At 43.0% G+C, this 17,318-nt stretch overlaps 2 protein-coding genes across 3 annotated transcripts in view; one reads left to right on the top strand and one right to left on the bottom strand.

Moving 5' to 3' along the window:
* Positions 1 to 15: 15 nt before the first annotated feature.
* LOC111952146 (mediator of RNA polymerase II transcription subunit 11) lies at positions 16 to 3,888 on the top strand. 2 transcript variants are annotated; one of them, XM_023970677.2, is made up of 3 exons: positions 16 to 272; positions 1,925 to 2,055; positions 3,441 to 3,888. In XM_023970677.2, the coding sequence occupies exons 1-3, from the start codon at positions 161 to 163 to the stop codon at positions 3,582 to 3,584; spliced, it is 387 nt and encodes a 128-aa protein (XP_023826445.1). In that variant the 5' UTR covers positions 16 to 160; the 3' UTR covers positions 3,585 to 3,888. The 2 variants fall into 2 exon arrangements, with proteins under 2 accessions (XP_023826445.1, XP_070291211.1); XM_070435110.1 differs by having other exon boundaries at positions 161 to 272; positions 1,925 to 2,146.
* The window catches only part of arrb2b (arrestin, beta 2b), a 65,765-nt gene continuing 52,252 nt past the window's right edge, over positions 3,806 to 17,318 (bottom strand). The window contains 13 exon segments of the mRNA XM_070435107.1: positions 3,806 to 8,431; positions 8,536 to 8,590; positions 8,709 to 8,785; positions 10,312 to 10,395; positions 13,950 to 14,087; positions 15,489 to 15,561; positions 15,866 to 15,950; positions 16,272 to 16,407; positions 16,570 to 16,637; positions 16,855 to 16,914; positions 17,100 to 17,131; positions 17,134 to 17,179; positions 17,181 to 17,299. Coding sequence (XP_070291208.1) covers positions 8,338 to 8,431; positions 8,536 to 8,590; positions 8,709 to 8,785; positions 10,312 to 10,395; positions 13,950 to 14,087; positions 15,489 to 15,561; positions 15,866 to 15,950; positions 16,272 to 16,407; positions 16,570 to 16,637; positions 16,855 to 16,914; positions 17,100 to 17,131; positions 17,134 to 17,179; positions 17,181 to 17,299 — 1,067 coding nt within the window. The 3' untranslated portion in view covers positions 3,806 to 8,337.

The following is a 17,318-nucleotide window of genomic DNA, read 5'->3' as shown; positions in this document are numbered from 1 at the left end:
CGTCAATTATATGCGCCTTTACTCGGAAAGCTTTTTGTTTTGTTGATGATCGCTTTTTGTAGTGTTTTTGACATTAGTTTGGCTACATTTTGGATGAATGCATTGACGTAACAACCTATTTGCTACGATAGTGTGCCGTACGTAGCCGCTTCTGATAAGAATGGTCTATTTTTATTACTCCCAGTGTGTGAAATTGATCCTGATGGCGAATGACCGACTGCGAGCTTTGGAAGAGGTTGAGAATCAAATTGCAACGATTCTCCAGTGCGCAGGTTCGTCTACCCCTGCATGCAACAACAGTTCAAATACATTGTAATAACAAACGCATACCTAGCTAGTTAGATATACAATGCATTCCCGAAAGTATTCAGACCCCTTGACTTTTTCCACATTTTGTTACGTTACAGCCTTATTCTAAAATTGATTCTAAAATTTTAGAAATTTTAGCAAATGTATTAAACATAAAAAAAACTGAAATACCACATTTACATAAGTATTCAGACCCTTTACCCCAGTACTCTGTTGAAGCACCTTTGGAAACGATTAGAGCCTCGAGTCTTCTTGGGTATGACACTACAAGCTTGACTCAACTGTATTTGGGCAGTTTCTCCCATTATTTTCTGCAGATCCTCAAGCTCTGTCAGGTTGGATGGGGAGTGTCGCTGCACAGCTATTTTCAGGTCTCTCCAGAAACGTTAGATCGGGTTCAAGTCCGGGCTCTGGCTGGGCCACTCAAGGACATTCAGAGACTAGTCCTGAATCCACTGATGCATTGTCTTGGCTGTGTGCTGAGTGTCATTGTCCTGTTGGAAGGTGAATCTTCACCCCAGTCTGAGGTCCTGAGCGCTCTGGGGCAGGTTTTCATCAAGGATCTCTCTGTACTTAGCTCCGTTCATCTTTCCCTTGATCCTGACTAGTCTCCCAGTCCCTGCCGCTGAAAAACATTGCCATAGCATGATGCTGCCTCCACCATGCTTCACCGTAGGGATGGTGCCAGGTTTCCTCCAGGCGTGACGCTTGGCATTCAGGCCAAAGAGTTCAATCTTGGTTTCAATCCTTGCAGAGAATCTTTGTTTCTCATGGTCTGAGAGTCCTTTAGGTGCATTTAGCTTGGCGGCCAGCTCTAGGAAGAGTCTTGGTGGTTCCAAACTTCTTCCATTTAAAAATGATGGAGGCCACTGTGTTCTTGGGGACTTTAAATGCTGCATCATTTTTTTTGGTACCCTTACCCAGATCTGTGCCGACACAATTCTGTCTCAGAGCTCTATGGACAATTCCTTCAACCTCATGGCTTGGTTTTTGCTCTGACATGCACTGTCAACTGTGCCTTTCCAAATCATGTCCCATCAATTTATTTTACCACAGGTGGACTCCCAAGTTGTAAAAACATCAAGGATGATCAATGGAAACAGCATGCACCTGAGCTCAATTTCAAGTGTCATAGCAAAGGGTCTGAATACTTATGTAAATAAGGTATGTTTATTTTTAATACATTTGCAAAAATGTCTAAACTTGTTTTCGCCTTTGTCATTATGGGGGTATTGTGTGTAGATTGATGAGAAATGTATTTAATCCATTTTAGAATAAGGCTGAACGTTACAAAATGTGGAAAAGGGGAAGTTGTCTGAATACTTTTCGAATGCACCGTACATTAGCTCTGATCCAGGGCGTTAGTTCTGCTTGCTAGCGCTGGGCCTTCACCCTGGACCAGAGCTAACAGTAGTACCTGTGTCGTTACATAGCTAGCTAACTGTACCTAGCCACACATTTATAGTAATAGAAAAGAGCTCGAGAAGGAATGGGCATTCATTGTCGCTCTACTTTCTCAACGTCTGTAGTTGTTTAAGACAAGCCTTCGGCGGTTTCTGGAAGTAAATCGATAAACTGCAGGCCTAATTCTGTTTTCTGTGTTAATCTTCTCTAGGCAACGTTGTGTTGGAGCTGTCTAAAGACAAGCACAACGGCAGTTTCCTGGACAGACAGCTCAGCCAGTTTACTGGATCCGTCAACAGAGTGGAGACTGAGCTCAGCTCACAAATCAGATACCTCACACAGGTAACGCACGCACACAGAGAGACGCAGGCAGACACAGTTGTACGTTTACTGGGGCCGTCAACAGAGTGGAGACTGAGCTCAGCTCACACAGGTAAGAGGGGACACACAGAGATGCACAGACAGTCAGCCCAGTCAATTCACTAGCTCTGTCAGAGTAGACTGAGTTCAGGTCCCAGATCAGTACCTCACATATGTAGGAGAAAGAAAAGACACACACGCATGCCCTCACACACAGTGTGCCATGCCGTGAATTGAAACGTATACAGAACCAGTCAAAAGTTGACACACCTACTCACTCCAGGGTTTTACTTTATTTTATTTTATTACTTTATTTCTATTTCCCACATTGTAGAATAATGGTGAAGACATCAAAACTATGGAATCATGTTGAAACCAAAAAAGTGTTTAAACAAATCAAAATATATTTTATACTTGAGATTCTTCAAAGTAGCCACCCTTTGGCTTGTTGACAGCTTTGCACACTCTTGGCATTATCTCAACCAGCTTCATTAGGTAGTCACCTGGAATGCATTTCAGTTAACAGGTGTGCCTTGTTAAAAGTTCATATGTGGAATTTCTTTCCTTCTTAATGTGTTTGAGCCAATCAGTTGTGTTGTGACAAGGTAGGGGTGGTATATAGAAGATAGCCCTATTCGGTCAAATACCAAGTTCATATGACAAGAACAGCTCAAATAAACAAAGAGAAACGACTGTCCATCGTTACTTTTAAGACATGAAGGTCAGTCAATCCGGAACATTTCAAGAACTTTGAAAGTTTCTTCAAGTGCAGTCGCCAAAACCATCAAGCACTATGACAAAACTGGCTCTCATGAGGACCGCCACAGGAAAGGAAGACCCAGAGTTACCTCTGCTGCAGAGGATAAGTTCATTAGAGTTAACTACATGTCAGATTGCTGCCCAAATAAATGCTTCACAGAGTTAAAGTAACAGACACATTAACTGTTCAGAGGAGACTGCGTGAAATCAGGCCTTCGTGGTCAAATTGCTGCGAAGAAACCACTACTAAAGGACACCAATAATAAGAAGAGACTTGCTTGGGCCAAGAAACACAAGCAATGGACATTAGACCGGTGGAAATCTGATGTCTATCTGAAATCTATTATTCTACAATGTAGAAAATGGTAAAAAATAAAGAAAAACCCTTGAATGAGTAGGTGTCCAAACTTTAGACTGGTGCTATATATATGTAACTTGGTAGTGTAGATATAGCTCTCGTGTAGTTTACCTTTCTTTCTACATCAAAGTTATGCTTGTTTCACATTCACCTAGTAGTGTAGCCTTGTGCCAGCCAGAACGGTCCACATTCACCTAACACTAACATTTCTCCCTTTCACTACACTGCCTTCTCCCTCCGTCCCCTGTAGGTTGCCACAGGTCAGCCCCACGAAGGCTCCACATACTCGGCCAGGAAAGACTGTCAAATGGCCTTGAACCGAGCAGAATACACCAGGGTCAAACTGGGAGAGCTGGGACGCACCTGCGAAGTCATGCTGGATCCACAACTCTGAGAGAACACACATGGTCGGCAGTAGGGGGATGTTTCCATCGCTTGCTGCCACCATGGTGTTTTAGGACCACCTGCTGAAGAGAGGTGGGGACTGAAATACTTCATTTTAACATTTTTTTGTATGATATCAATCCTGTATTTGGTAATGTTCTGTAATAAAGTTAGTGTTTCATTATCCTGCTTGTCATGCATACACAGAACGTACACGCACTTACAAATAGACCATTTTGTATGTTAAGTTTTTTATTTGACATTTTCTAAAATGCAGTACAAAATAAAGAAGCGACATATATTCTCCAATGTAATTTTTTGTATAATCTTTTACGTTTTTTTCATTGTCATTTTGTTCCATTTTATTGAGTAAAATAACATTGCTTATACAGCATCTTGGTTTCCTTGATAACAATATACTTTGTCTTAATTTAATTAATTCACAGATAAAGTATCAGGTAGCATTTAAGTATAGTTCTCTATGAATCTACATTTTTGTAGTAGCTTAAATTGTCCTTAAAATAAAATGTCTGACTCAATACACAAGCCTACAAATTGACATGATTGCGTGCGTTTCCATGGATAGATACCTCAACTAAGATTGAAGGGAACAAAAATAAAATATTTGTTTTTAAAAAGGGGAAGTTAAGTATTTTACTGAATATTTTAGATGGTTCCTCACCCTGAAAGTATTCTATGGGCCAGGAGAAATTGTAATCCATGGTTAAGTTGTAAAATACTGAACTTCTACTTTAAGTTTTTCTACACTTCACTGGTTTATAGACATGAGGACAATCGCCATTCAGATTTACAAAAAACAAAAAGCTGGTAACACTTCTACCTGAAGCGGTTTCTTATGAAGTCTTATGCCTTATTAAACATTCATAGCACATGTAACTATAATATAGTAACAAAACAAGAGGCCCCTGGCCTTAGCTGTGATATTATCAATATAACGGCCTTACTGCTTAATTACACAGTTTAATAAACCTCTATGGTGCTGTGAATGTTCATAAGGCCTTATAACACTTCGTAAGATGCCACTTAAAGTACAGAGTTACCAAAAAGCTCATTGTAACGTTTACATGGTCCCTAAGAGTTTCTGGAGGTTCTAAAAGTTCTATATCACAAATATCACAACATTTTCCATATTGTTGCAGTGCATTGTTAGAATACCATGCCATGCGTTGATCCATTCATAACATGAACAGAGTATGAGCTTCGTAACCTTCTTATGAACCTTTATAACCTTCATGTGAAACTTCATAACCAATGTGTTGTGACTGACATCGCACCCCTGGAAATATATTTACACAAAAGCAAAACATTAACTTGAATGCAGATTTCCGTTCTAGTAATTATATTTCTATAATTGTTACAACCTCAATCATCTGGGTGCGTTCAAATGTGTAAAAACCAACCAATGTAGAAAACGTTTTGTTAACGTGACCAATAACTCTTGTTAACCATGGACAGTTGTTGAATTAGGCAACACGTTATGAAAAAAACACATTCTTGTCATTGAACCAAAATGGCGACAGTTACAATCTAATCAATTTAAAACACACCTCTGCCCTGATATTAAAATACATCTTATAAGAAGAGGTGGTCATTGTTGTTACATTGCATTTGCTGGCTTAGTAATTTGTAACTCTTGGTTTGCTGTAGTTGAAGCTTAATCCTTCTGAAACTGTACATAAGGTGGATACTATACCTTTTATGTTTATACGTTATATAAATCTATAACCTGATCAAACACAGTGATTTCCCATCTGATAAGTGAGCCAAGTTGCAATCAATCAATCCTCCTTATCTACCTTTGTTCTGCACCTACACACCATTATAGACACACGTAATTGACTGCAATGTACTTCTCTGTACTATCCTATCAAATGTCTACAATCTAGATACTACAGCAGTAGCCTATGGCTGAATCTCAAATCACCCCCTCGCCCCTCCATTTGCACGTTCACGCTTTCCTCCACCATGTGCACAAGTGTCCCAAAGCTGAGGGAGTGAAAATGATCAAGGGTGTAAGGGCTAATTAGACTCTCAGATAACAAGGCTGGAGGCTTCAGAGTGAAGTGCAATCCCAACATGCACTGCGATATGTTTGGAGTTTGCGTAATTTCATACAAAAGAATGTAGAGGTGTGCCTAATTATATGTCACATGCATTAGTTTTTTTGGCTGATTTCAAGACTTGACACATGTAAAAGATTAAATACCTCCCAAATGAAATGTTTAACTGTTACTGAGGTTTATATCTTGTAAAACGGCAGAGGGGATTTGTTCACTTGAATCTCATGCTTGTTTTATTCATTTAAGTCTGTCCCAAAGTTGATGGGTTTATTGCTTATCCCATCGTCACTCTCTGGAAGTCACCCTCGGAGTTTCGTCAGCAACACGCGACAACGGAGGGCCCTCAGAGCGAGTTGGGAGGGGCGAGGGGGTGGTTTGGGATTCACTGTATCTCTCCATATCCTGTTCCAGAGAGGCTCCTGGTTATACCGGTTTCCTATACAAAACATATTTATTGACCTTAACGTGGACTTAAGGAAACCAACATTCAATTGATGTAGAATTTTTAAAGTTCAGTTTCCACAATTTTAACTGTGAAACCGGTTCAGAACTAAGACCAACATACTAAGAGGTCCTGGAGAACCTTGATTGGGGAGTCTTGACTATCCTATAAACTGTGCTCTGATTGGACTGCAGTGTTCTATAGTGAACTCTTATTGGCTGTTGAGTTGCACTTACAGTAATAATATTTACAGCAGTTGAGAGAATACAGCAGGGAATTAGCATAAGGTTAGTTCATATCACTTATGACTTTTTAATAATGAAAAATAAAATGTCTTTAGAATAAAATAAAAATAATGGCAACATTTAAGTACACATATCTCTGGCGATTATTACAACAACAAAAATATAATTATTTTCCCGCCATTATTTTCCCTACCTCCCATCCCCCTTACCTGGCTTTTCCCCTCTTTCCTCCAATCGCCCTTTCCACTCCTCCCTACATTGGTGATTCTGATGATTGAGGCCAATGTTGGATGCTGGTAAGTTTGAGAGATTGGTCAATGATAAATTTAGCAGATTTGAGGTAGAAGATGCACCTTAACCACAGATCTAGGATCAAATAACTCTACCATCAATCCTAACCTTTACCGTTACACGGTCAGATTGTTTTAATCCGTGTATCAGTGATTAGGGGAAAACTTCAACCTGCATCAAACTTTCTTTCCAGGATCTACAGTATATTCGAGAGACCTGCAGAAGACCGCAGTACTGCTTATCACACACCAGGTGTGCCATTGAACACGCATTTGTGACTATCAAAAAAAAAAATCTCCTTGGCTGATTTTGAATCAGTTTGAGCCAGGTTGATCATAATGAATAACACTACATGGACGGGACCGGGGGCTGATCCTAGCTCAGTACAGTACATCCTAGACATGAGCCCTAATCTTATCGATGGTGGGGTTTGTCAAATAATAAACTTTTGGCAAATCATACATGTAAAAGAATAGTTATTTATCGTGTTCATGGCAATCATTGCATGTAGGATGTGTGTGTGCGCGTAGGTTTTGATGCCAGAAGTCTCCTATGTCGTCCCTAACAGAAAAGGCCACACTGTCTACATACGATTCCCTGTATCTTCACGATGAGTGCACCACACTCGCACCCTCCGTGTAAGTGCACTGCACTTAAACACTCACTGTACTCTTCGTGCACTACACTCACACCCTTCCTCACTGTAAGTGCACTACACTTACACACTCCCTCAACTGTGGCGATATGCAATCGTTCTACACTTGCCATAATGGATAGAGTATTGGATAGTGAGTTATTACAAATTGGGTAATGAGCGTGTGTTAAGGATAAGTGAAAAGCTGTAATGATAATGTAACATAATAACCCGTCATGTTGTGGTAAAATAAATAGGTGGGTAAACGCTGGTCACCATTCGCGGTGAGTAAAGTAATGCTCCCTATACTTTCAATGCATTTTCCCACAAAAGGTGGGGGAGAAAAAATCTGCGTAAATGTGCGTTTACCCTCCACTCCACCACTGATAATAACAACGTAATAACAGTGTAATAAGAGGTTATAACCATGTAATAACAATGCAATTGCATAAACTATTAAACTCGTGTTCCCTCTAAGTAGTTGTGCAGCAATGTAGTCCTGTACATTCAAGTTCCAGATTCCCCAAATTTTCCAAAAATTCCCAGATTTTCCACAAATCCCGGTTAGAAGATCCCGGAATCAGAAGGGAATAAGCAGGAAATCCGGAATCATCCAACTGGGATTTCAAGGTAAACCTGGGGATTTTGGATAAGTTTTTTAATTACAAACGTATATCTGTCTGTCTGACCGCTTCTTATAAAGTGGGACCTATAAAACATATAAGATAAACCCTGAATCAACGAATGGACCCAAAACGTATAGAATGATTTCCTAAAACAGAGACAGTTGACTCGACACGCCCTTTAAATATCTCCATATCTCTGTTTCTCAAACAAAAGGAGTGACAAAACGAAGGAGATGAAATGAACAATGCCATTGCAAATGTAGGAGAAAGAAGAGGGGAGAACAATTTGAATATGAAGAGAAGGGGGGGAAGCTTTTAAAAATATCTGAGTGCTCCTGCACCCCTTTTCTGGAGTTGGGCCTACTGTCTGGTACTGAGACTAGACCAGTGACTCGCCTAGCTCCTCTCCCCAGGTTTGGGTGCCTGGTCCTGGGGGAGGGAGAATTAGCAGAAGTGGTCATCCTCATCGTCCTTCATTCCTTTCAGTCGGAGACGGGCAAAGTCCTCGAACACAAAGTCATCATCCTGAGAGAAATTACTGAGAGAGAAGGAATGGAGGAAGGGGAAGAGATTCAAATTGTGTTCAACAACAAACAAGGTTAAATTGAAATCTGAGAAACACACTCTCTCTCGCTCTCTTACTTTGTCTCAAACTCTATAAGGTTAGTGTCCACTGGGGCATCAGTTTCTGGGACGGCTGTGGGAGAAAGTAATGACATTGCAAAACAGGTAACTATCACTGCAAAACACTTCCATTTCTAAAACATATTTTCTCTCGATCACACACACACACACACACACACACTGGTCTGTACCTGATTGAGGTCTGGAAATGTGTTGGTCTGAGGGTTTGGGGTGCATCAGGACAAAAGGTAGCTCCACCGACACGTCGCTGTACACAGGACATACACAGTAATGTTAAAGCAATACCAACCCACTGGGCACACCAAGTCACACCTGCGACAACCTGTGCATGCGATCTTGAACAAGCACGCTTTATATGATTGCGTAAGAAGACATTTATAGTCGCAGGTACTTCAAAATGTGGCCATGGCTGTATTACTCGTTTTAAGGTTGAACGTTACATTAGCTTGTAAGATGGGTTATTTACTGTAATACTGAATTCTGTTTGGTTGACAACCCAACCAAATATCAACATTTAAAGGATATGTATCTGCTGTTTGGAAAGTTCCATCTGAGCCACTGGCTTAATCCCATTCTTTAACTTCTATTTTTGGTTGAGATGGAGACGTGAATCCAACATATGATTTGTTAGGCTATTTATTGTATTTCAAATGTGATATTGAATTGTGTTTGGTTGTCAACACACTTAAAGGAGATTTAGGGCAATTGTACTAACAAAGACTACGGAGACTCCGATTTTTCACTTTAAAATGTGTGTCAAACAAAATCCAATGATTGCAAAGTTAAACAAACCATACAACTCTATCCACCAGGACGACTTTTAACAATTTCTACTGAACATTTTACAAAAACAACCATTGTTTTGGTTGAGATGCGAATACAACATATCAATTATACATTTGTAGACCAACTGGAATTAAAGCCAGACCTAGCCAGGTGCACAGATTAAACTATCCAAGCAGAAGATAAAGGTCAATTCCAAGGTAGCAGAATGATACTGAGACTTTCAAATGTATGCCAAACAAAAAACAATTGATTACAAAGTTAAACAAACCATTCAGCTCGATTCACAAGGACAACTTTTAACAGTTTCCACTGACAATTTTGCAAAAACACGTTTACGTCAAACAGCGCAGATGCAAAGTTAAAACGACCATTCGGAATGACTTCGATAGCAACACTGAATCTATTTACTTTATGAGTGGAGATCTCTCAACATTCATTCTCACGATAGCACATTGGTAATAGTCAGTGACAAATATCAAAGCAAAGCAAGGCTGGGCCTAGTTAAAACCCTGGATGGGAGACTAAAGGATAGCTGTAGATATAGAAATTCTCCAGTAGGAAGTACTGCCTAGCCTATAGTTTTTTTCTGATAGTGGATATAACGTTGAAAATCTGTCGTTGTTTTAAAAAGGTACAAATTCAACATATTTTATGTTGTTTATGTTGAAATTTGCTTACCATGATTACACGATCCTGTGGTTGAAATTTCACCCTCAAACAACCGTTTTCGTTGACTACTTTTTTCAATTCGATATGTATTTTCCACGTTGATTCCATGTCACAATAGCTTGACAAATGAAATCGAATCAACGTTGATTCAACTAAATTTGTCCCCAGTCGGAGAACACTCAGATATCAGGCAGAGGTGAACTAATACTCATAAAAGATTCCAGCTTAATCCAGGTGGAAATGTTTGCTAACAACCACTTCATGAATCTATGTAAGACAGACCATTAGTGCATGTGTACGAGCCAAGATGTAACGTACCCGCCACGGGACACCACTAGTTTGACCTTGACTCTGTAAGACACCAGGATTCCCAGAACCTCCTTATTGGACACGTCTTTCACTCTGGAACACATCAAAACAGACACACATCAATGAAACCCGACAGACAGACAAGAGGAAAACTGCATGCATATACACCCTGTTTATTAGGTACACCACCCTGTTCACGAAAATGGATCGTGGCTTGCTATATAAATCAAATCCAATTGTATTGGTCACATACACATGGTTAGCAGATGTTATTGCGAGTGTAGCGAAATGCTTGTGCTTCTAGTTCCGACAGTGCAGTAATATCTAACAAGTAATCTAACAATTCCACAACAACTACCTAACACATACAAATCTAAGTAAAGGGATGAAATAAGAATATATACATATAAATATATGGATGAGCGATGACCAAGCGGCATAGGTAAGATGAAATAGATGGTATAAAATACAGTATATACATATGAGAAATGCAAGATATGTAAACATTATTAAAGTGGCATTATTAAAGTGACTAGTGATCCATTTATTAAAGTGGCCAATGATTTCAAGTCTGTATGTAGGCAGCAGCCTCTGTGTTAGTGATGGCTGTTTAATAGTCTGATGGCCTTGAGATAGAAGCTGTTTTTCAGTCTCTCGGTCCCAGCTTTGGTGCACCCGTTCTGACCTCGCCTTCTTGATGGTAGTGGGGTGAACAGGCAGCTCGGGTGGTTGTTGTCCTTTATGATCTTTTTGGCCTTCCTGTGACACCGGGTGCTGTAGGTGACCTGGAGGGCAGGTAGTTTGCCTCCGGTGATGCGTTGTGCAGACCGCACCACCCTCTGGAGAGCCTTGCGGTTGTCGGTGGTGCAGTTGCCGTACCAGGCGGTGATACAGCTCGACAGGATGCTCTCAATTGTGCATCTGTAAAAGTTTGAGAGGGTTTTAGGTGACAAGCCAAATTTCTTCAGCCAAATTTCTTCAGCCTCCTGAGGTTTCCAAACTTTCCACCTTCTCCACTGCTGTCCCGTCGATGTGGATAGGGGGCTGCTCCCTTTGCTGTTTCTTGAAGTCCACAATCATCTCCTTGTTTTGTTGACGTTGAGTGAATGGTTGTTTTCCTGACACCACACTCCAAGGGCCCTCACCTCCTCCCTGTAGGCTGTCTCGTCGTTGTTGGTAATCAAGCCCACTAGTGTTGTGTCGTCTGCAAACTTGATGATTGAGTTGGAGGCATGCATGGCCACGCAGTCATGGGTGAACAGGGAGTACAGGAGAAGGCTGAGCACGCACCCTTGTGGGGCCCCAGTGTTGAGGATCAGCGAAGTGGAGATGTTGTTTCCTACCTTCACCACCTGGGGGCAGCCCTTTTAGGAAGTCCCGGACCCAATTGCACAGGGTGCAGTTGAGACCCAGGGCCTCAAGTTTAATGATGAGTTTGGAGGCTACTATGGTGTTGAATGCTGAGCTGTAGTCAATGAACAGCATTCCTCTTGTCCAGATGGGATAGGGCAGTGTGCAGTGTGATGGCGATTGCATCGTCTGTGGACCTATTGGGGCGGTATGCAAATTGAAGTGGGTCTAGGGTGGCAGGTAAGGTGGAGGTGATATGATCCTTGACAAGTCTCTCAAAGCACTTCATGATGACAGAAGTGAGTGCTACGGGGCGATAGTCAGTTCAGTTACCTTTGCCTTCTTGGGTATAGGAACAATGGTGGCCATCTTGAAGCATGTGGGGACAGCAGACTGGGATAGGGAGCGATTGAATATGTCCGTAAACACACCAGCCAGCTGGTCTGCGCATMCTCTGAGGACACGTTTAAATGTCTTACTCACGTCGGCCACGGAGCAGGAGAGGGAGGGCCCGTAGTCCCTGGTAGCGGGCCACGTCCGTGGCACTGTATTATCCTCAAAGCGGGCAAAGAAGGTGTTTAGTTGAATTGCAACTCCACTTGGTCTCTATACCGACATCTCGCTTGTTTGATTGCCTTGCGGAGGGAAAAACTACACTGTTTGTATTCGGCCATATTCCCAGTCATCTCTCCATGGTCAAATGCGGTGGTTTGCGCTTTCAGTTTTGCGCGAATTCCGCCATAAGCAGGCAGACAGGCATTGAGGCATTCAGTTCATCTTTGATTGAATGTTAGAATGGGAAAACAAGTGACCTAAACGACTTCGAGCATGGTGTGAAAATCGGTGGCAGGCACGCCGGATCCAGTAATACAGAAACGGCCACCCTTCTGGGCTTTTCACGCACGACCGTGTCTAGGGTTTCCGAGAATGCTGCGACAAACAAAAAACATCCAGTCAACGACAGTCCTGTGGGAGAAAACAGATGGCAAGAATCGTGCAAGCTAACAGGCGGCCCATAAACAGACTAATAACAATGCTGAGCACTTGTTGGTTGCTTTTCCTTCACTCTGCGGTCCAACTCATCCCAAACCATCTCAATTGGGTTGAGGTCGGGGGATTGTGGAGGCCAGGTCATCTGATGCAGCAGTCCATCACTCTCCTTATTGGTCAAATAGCCCTTACACAGCCTGGAGGTGTGTTTTGGGTCATTGTTCTGTTGAAAAACAAATGATAGTCCCACTAAGCCCAAACAAGATGGGATGGCGTTTCACTGCAGAATGCTGTGGTAGCCATGTTGGTTAAGCGTGCCTTGAATTCTAAATAAACCACTGACAGTGTCACCAGCAAAACAGCCCCACACCATCAAACCTCCTCCTCCCTGCTTCACGTAGGGAACCACACATGCGGAGATCATCCGTTCACCTACTCTGTCTGTGTCTCAAATTTGGACTCATCAGGCCAAAGGACAGATTTCCACCGGTCTAATGTCCATTGCTTGGGTTTTTTCTCTCAAGCAAGTCTCTTCTTATTGGTGTTGTTTAATAGTGGTGTCTTTGCAGCAATTCAACCATGAAGGCCTGATTCACACAGTCTTCTCTGAACAGTTGATGTTACTTGAACTCTGTGAAGCATTTATTTGGGCTGCAATCTGAGGTGCAGTTAACTTTAATGAACTTATCCTCTGCAGCAGAGGTAACTCTGGGTCTTCCTTTCCAGTGGCGGTCCTCATGAGATCCAGTTTCATCAAAGTGCTTGATGGTTTTTGCGAAGAAAGTTCTTGAAATGTTCTGTATTGACTGACCTTCATGTCTTAAAGTAACGATGGACTGTCGTTTCTCTTTGCTTATTTGAGCTGTTCTTGCCATAATATGGACTTGGTCTTTTACCAAATAGGGCTATCTTCTGTATACCACCCCTACCTTGTCACAACACAACTGATTGGCTCAAACGGATTAAGAAGGAAATACATTTTTAACAAGGCACACCTGTTAATCGAAATGCATTCCAGGAGACTACCTCATGAAGCTGGTTGAGAGAACGCCAAAAGTGTGCAAAGCTGTCAAGGCAAAGGGTGGCCATTTGAAGAATCTCAAATATAAAATATATTTTGATACGTTTTTGGTTACTAAATGATTCCATATGTGTTCATAGTTTTGATGTCGTCACTATTATTCTACAATGTGGAAAATAGTACAAAATAAAGATAAACCCTGGAATGAGTAGGTGTGTCCAAACGTTTGACTGCTACTGCCTGCGTGTGTGTTTTCATGTGCGTGTCTCTCTCTCTAGTCTCTTACATGGTGCTGGAGGCCAGGTTGGTGTCTTCGTGCTTCAGCTTCCCATCCAGAGCCAGGCCTCTCTTCTCTCTGTTATTGGTGAGCGTGGGAGTCAGGGTGTACACCTTACAGAACGTACTGCTGGGGGACACCTGGTCACTGTGGAGAGGGAAAGAATTGATCATTTCTCCGTTTCATCATACGCGGTTGTTTTTTTTTTTAAATCAGTCACTCTCGTACACGCGTCCACAACGCTTGGGAAGCGGTAAGGAAAGTTGAGAGGAAAGAAAAGGATTAAAGATGCTGCCTTTAGAACAGAGAGGAAGAGGAGTATTGAAGGGGACTAGATTGGGTACCAGTCAGAGATTTCCCGCAATTTGAGAGGAAGGTAATTAGGTTTTGGGGCCATTGGCTTCTTGAAGAGGACTGGATAAGGGGGGACAAAAAGGATAATTATCCAGGTGGGAGGTTGGGGATCAAGATTTAGGCTATGAGGGGAAGTTTTGGTGAGCCTAAATCAAGCCAGGTACTGGGGTTGTGGGGAGGTCTAGGAGTTCTGGAGGTTAAAGTAACTGGCCAGTGAAAATCTCACTTTTAAAAAGTTCATATTCGGGTTAACTCATACCCAAATAATAATAAGCATAAACTGGAGAAGAAAAAAAACAACACTTCAAAAACCCCACCTCAATCTTGTATCTCAAACAGACCGTTTCAAAAATGCTTGCTATTTCCTCACAAAGGATGATGTCATGACTTGGCCAATCAGCGATCTACTCATATTCATATTTGAATAACCGGTATACACCCACGCCATTCTGTTGTTGGGAGTACGCCCACCCCATTCAAAACACGGAAAAGCAGCTTTTTAAACATACTTCGTTAACGAATCCTAGGTCATATTTGATAGAAATCTGGAAACACTGGATAGTTACTTTAAGCCATTCGCATTGTTGCTCCTCTACTCACCAGTCGGAGGTGTGGCCCACAGACTTATTGTAGGTGTCACGTCTGTGCAGCACTACATCAGTCACCTGTAAGACTACAGTACAGGGGGAGAGAACACCAACTCCATGATGTCATAACAAGGGGACGAGGGGCTGTGATGTTACTAGACGTGTGGAGGAGATGAGGTTGCCTGGGGGTCTCGGAGTGGGTTGGGTGGGAGGTAGCAGGGCAGGAGAGGTGTTGAGCTGAGAGGAGGAGAGGGGTAGTCTGGAATGGTAGTACCAGTAGAAAGGTGGGTTTGCAGGGTCTTGTATAGTGGGAGAGGGGCAGGAGTGATGTCGAAGCACAGAACGTTTTCAGTGAGCTTAGAGGGTCATACAACACGAGGGTAGAGGTTATGCAGAAACAATGGAACGAAACAAGAGTACTGAAAGTGAGTCTCTAAATTGGCCACACAACCTGTGCGCATTCACCCAACATTCTCTCACAGAGGAGAAAAGGGAGAGGCGAAAAGAGGAGAGTGTGGTCCCGAGGGGCCAAAGGAGAGAGAGAACGTGACGAAGAGAAGGTTACGGGGATGGAGAGAGAGGTTTTCGGAGAGAAGGGGGTACTCACTCTGCCTCCTCCTGTGCAACAGGACACTTGTACTGAGCCGTACTGAACAGACAGATATCAGCATACTGACGCACTGCAGCAGGGGAGAGAGAGGGGTTAACAACACCAGGAGAGGCAAAATACTGACAGACACACACAGCAACAAAAGATGGAGAGAGCAGAGGAGTGGCAGATGGGAAGGTCGCGCGCCTCTCCTCTGATACAGCCTTCCCCAAATTGCTCCGAAACCTTCCCCCTTGGGCCTAACCCCTCGATGTTTGTAGATCTGTAGGGTCTGGGTAGGTATCAGCAGTGCAGTGACGGAGCTTCTGCAGAAAAGAAGGGTTGGGGCGAGGGGGTTGAATTGGGGCCAGCTGGATTACACGTTTGTCTCTTACCTGAAATTTTCACCCTCTTCACTGTTTTGGTGGAGTTGTTGGTGACATGGACATTCACACTGATAGGCTCTCCGTGGTAGTAGAGCTGAGAAACAGGGGGAGGAGGAGAGGAAGACATAAGAGAGGAAGACCGAGAGAGAACGAGAAGGAAAGGAAGAGACAGAGAGAACGGGGAGGAGTGAATTCGGTTGGTTGTGTGATCATCTCAGGCTTTAACCAATCCAATCAACCAAATGTTTGCATAATGCTTTTAACTAATTCATACGCGTGTGTGTGTGTGTGTGTGTGTGTGTGTGTGTGTGTGTGTGTGTGTGTGTGTGTGTGTGTGTGTGTGTGTGTCCGTCGTGCAGCCATGCGTCTGTCTATGCGCGTCGGCCTCTGTCTGTCTCGGTGTGTCCTGTCCTACCTCTTTATCCAGTGAGGCCTCTAGATGTAGGGATCTATCTGACATTAGGAAGGATCGCGTTGTCTCCACCATGGGCTGAGGACCAGGCTTCTCAGGGGCATACTGCACCTTACGGATCACCAGACGCACAGAGTTCCTATAATAACATATATAATATCATATGAAAAAGCTAGTCATATAACACATACACACTAGGGTTATCAACAGCACAGAGTTCCTTAAACATCACATACACAATCACTTAAACCATCTGCACTGAATCCCTGAAAAAAAACGCATAGCTTCGACTACATTGTACCTTTTGTGTATTTTCTCCTCTACAGTCCTGGCGCAAAAGGCTCTGACCTCAAAGTCCACTCCACAAGCCTGAGCAGAGACGAAGGCAGAGGCAGAGGCAGAGACGAAGGCAGAGGCAGAGGCAGAGGCAGAGGCAGAGGGAGAGGCAGAGGCAGAGGGAGAGGCAGAGGGAGAGGCAGATATTCAATAAAAAGTTTATAGTGTATACAGTATTTGTGAGTTGTGTGTTGTGTGTGTGTGTTGTGTGTTTTGTGTGTGTGTGTGTGTGTGTGTGTGGTCTCTGTACCTTCCCTGTGTCCTCTGGTCCTGGCTGTAGGGTGACTGAGCAGGGCAGGTTCTGAGGGATCTGAAAGAGAGATATTTGGCAGTCCCACCACAGAATTAATACACAACTGCTCAACAACAAACAGGCACACAGACACCGGAGACAGAAATGCACAACCACAGAATTGAACGCGAGCTAAGAGCCGCTCAACAAGTCGATTAAACTGGTGTGTTTCCTGCGCAGCGGGCCAGTCTACAGAAACTCACGGTGAAGTTGAATGGGTGTGCGTGCTGGCCAGCTTCTTCAGCAGTCTCTCCTGCAGGTGGCTGAGTGGTTTACGCTCTCCTCTGTGGTGAGGCGGGGAAGGCCTGGAAGGTGGAGATGTAGAGGTCTTTCCTGAAGGACAAACCCAGAACGTCCAGGTCCTCACGGCCATACCGGAACGCACAGGTCAGAGTCACAAACCCTCAGGAACTGGTGGAGGA

The sequence above is a fragment of the Salvelinus sp. IW2-2015 genome, linkage group LG3 (assembly GCF_002910315.2).
Source record: "Salvelinus sp. IW2-2015 linkage group LG3, ASM291031v2, whole genome shotgun sequence".
Taxonomy (NCBI): Eukaryota; Metazoa; Chordata; class Actinopteri; order Salmoniformes; family Salmonidae; genus Salvelinus; species Salvelinus sp. IW2-2015.
Note: the sequence above shows the minus strand (reverse complement) of the source record. Positions and strands in the feature narration are given on the sequence as shown.

Excerpts from the sequence above, each read along its gene's own strand:
- LOC111952146 (XM_070435110.1), top strand. The coding sequence starts at position 161 with ATGGTCTATTTTTATTACTCCCAGTGTGTGAAATTGATCCTGATGGCG. Across the intron at positions 273-1,924 it reads AACGATTCTCCAGTGCGCAG|GCAACGTTGTGTTGGAGCTG; the intron begins GTTCGTCTACCC and ends AATCTTCTCTAG. Across the intron at positions 2,147-3,440 it reads ACTGAGCTCAGCTCACACAG|GTTGCCACAGGTCAGCCCCA; the intron begins GTAAGAGGGGAC and ends CGTCCCCTGTAG.